Source organism: Acanthamoeba castellanii (genome assembly GCF_000313135.1).
Source record: "Acanthamoeba castellanii str. Neff unplaced genomic scaffold scf7180000084642, whole genome shotgun sequence".
In the NCBI taxonomy this organism is placed as follows: Eukaryota; Discosea; order Longamoebia; family Acanthamoebidae; genus Acanthamoeba; species Acanthamoeba castellanii.
In genome coordinates, this window is record NW_004457361.1 from 5,690 (window position 1) to 7,536 (window position 1,847).

Consider the following 1,847-nt stretch of genomic DNA (forward strand, 5'->3'; position numbering starts at 1 on the left):
ATTCTGTAAAGAGGAAGGAGTGAGTGCAGGCGTCCACGAAAAAGCGCCCATGAATGCACTGACCTGTCAACGGGCTCGGTGAAGGCGTCCTCCAGAGTGACGGGCACGACGCCAGGGAGCTCTGCAAGCTGTTGGGCAGCTTTGCCCTGAGGGTCTCTGGTGATGGCGAGGACGTGGTGACGCCCGGTCTGGGCCAGAGCCCTCACAACCGCCGCTCCGGTGTTTCCCGTGGCCCCAGTGACTGCAATGCGCATTGTTGTGGTGGTGGCGATTTGTGTAAGGGTCAGTGTCGAGTTGCTGGTTCTTCGTTTTAAGGAACAAGAGGGTCCCTATCAGCTGTCGGCGATACGATATCAGCTTCGGCGGAATGCAGACAGCATTCTATCTAAAAATCTCGGCGCACAATCAAAAAATGTTCCGTCGATAAAAATTCTCCGTACCTGCAATGCGGTCTTTTTTCCCTCTTTTTTTTTCCTTTCCCAGGTGCGACCGCCAGCGTGCAAGACTACCGAAGGGCGCGGGTGCGCGTGCGGGCCAATCCCACGCGCGGCACCTTCTGCTGCGCTGTTTCGTCCTGAGGAACAGCGGCGTGGCTGCTCGCGCTACACTATCTTCTCCGGAATTCCAAACGTGTGTGTGTGTGCGTGCGTGTGTGTGATGAGTGCGTGTTGCCAGTGGAGAAAGAGCATATGGTACCCGTGGAGAAAGAGAAAGTGGAGGCAGTGAACTGCTGCCAGAGGAAGAATGTCAAGACCAATGGTGATGGAAAACAGGATCAGAAGAGGCCGCTGCGGCTGCCCTGGCCCTTCGAGCCCTTGTCGTGGGGGCTGTTCTCCGGGTTGGCCTTGCGGATCTCGCGCACCAGCTCGAAGAAGCAGGCGTCGAGGTCGATGCGCGCCTTGGCCGACGTCTCGAGGTACTTGCACCCGAACGATTCGGCCAGGTCGGCGCCCTCGCCCCACGCGCAGGAGCTCCAGGTCGCACTTGTTGCCCACCAGCACCATGGGCATGTCGTTGTGGTCGTCGACCACTTTCTTGGCCTGCAGGATCTGCTCGCGCAAGGCCGAGACTCTTCGAACGAGCCGCGGCTGGCGATGGAGAAGAATGTTGTGTTTCTGTGTTGTTTTGACCAATGCCACCGTTCACGTCTATTCCGTGATAGGTGAGTAAAAAAGCGAGCAGTAGCATTGGGTCGCATGCTGCAAGATGATTGGTTCAGAACTTGAACCCAGGACCAATGGCCGGGCCAGGATTTGTAGTGATGGTGTACTCGTAGGCGCCGACAGTGGGGGTGGTGTTGGACCGGGGCGTGTTGTTGAAGTCCTTGGTCGCCGGCGCCGTGTAGGCCGCGCTGCCGGCGTTCTTGAGGGCGCTAGTCGCCGATGGGTATAAGTTGTTGGCCGCCGCGTTGGTCACCGCGCCGGTCGTGACCTGGAACACGCCGGTCGAGGGCACGCCTTGTGTGTGCGTTCTCTAATGTCAGCCAAGCTCGCCGTGCGGCATGTGCGGTCGGCGTGCGGTGGTTAGAGCGTACCGGCCGGGGCTGAGCCGGACACGTAGGCGTTCTTGAGCCACACGGTGTTGGTCTGGGTCTGCACGGCGAAGGCGTTGGCCGACAGGAACGCGTTGTTGGCGACCACGAACTGACTTCCGCTCAAAGCCTGCGTTGCGTGTCGTGCGTGTGCGTGTGAGTGTGTGCGGTTTGAGTTACAAGAACTAAAATGCCGCACAGGAGAAGGAGAAGCGTGTACAGGAAGATAGAGGTCGACGTAGCCCGAGTTGTAGATCGTGTTGTGGACGATCTGTACGTTGGAATAGACCCCGNTCTGCTGGTTCTGGTTGTTGGC

General features: G+C 58.7%; 1 protein-coding gene across 1 annotated transcript in view; it reads right to left on the minus strand.

Annotated features, from left to right (window-relative positions):
- Positions 1-775: 775 nt before the first annotated feature.
- Positions 776-1,847, minus strand: part of ACA1_344030 (uncharacterized protein) — a gene marked incomplete at both ends in the record, with an annotated part of 5,107 nt that continues 4,035 nt past the window's right edge. The window contains 4 exons of the mRNA XM_004336335.1: positions 776-983; positions 1,229-1,457; positions 1,535-1,661; positions 1,752-1,802. Coding sequence (XP_004336383.1) covers positions 776-983; positions 1,229-1,457; positions 1,535-1,661; positions 1,752-1,802 — 615 coding nt within the window. The remainder of the gene's footprint in view (positions 984-1,228; positions 1,458-1,534; positions 1,662-1,751; positions 1,803-1,847) is intronic.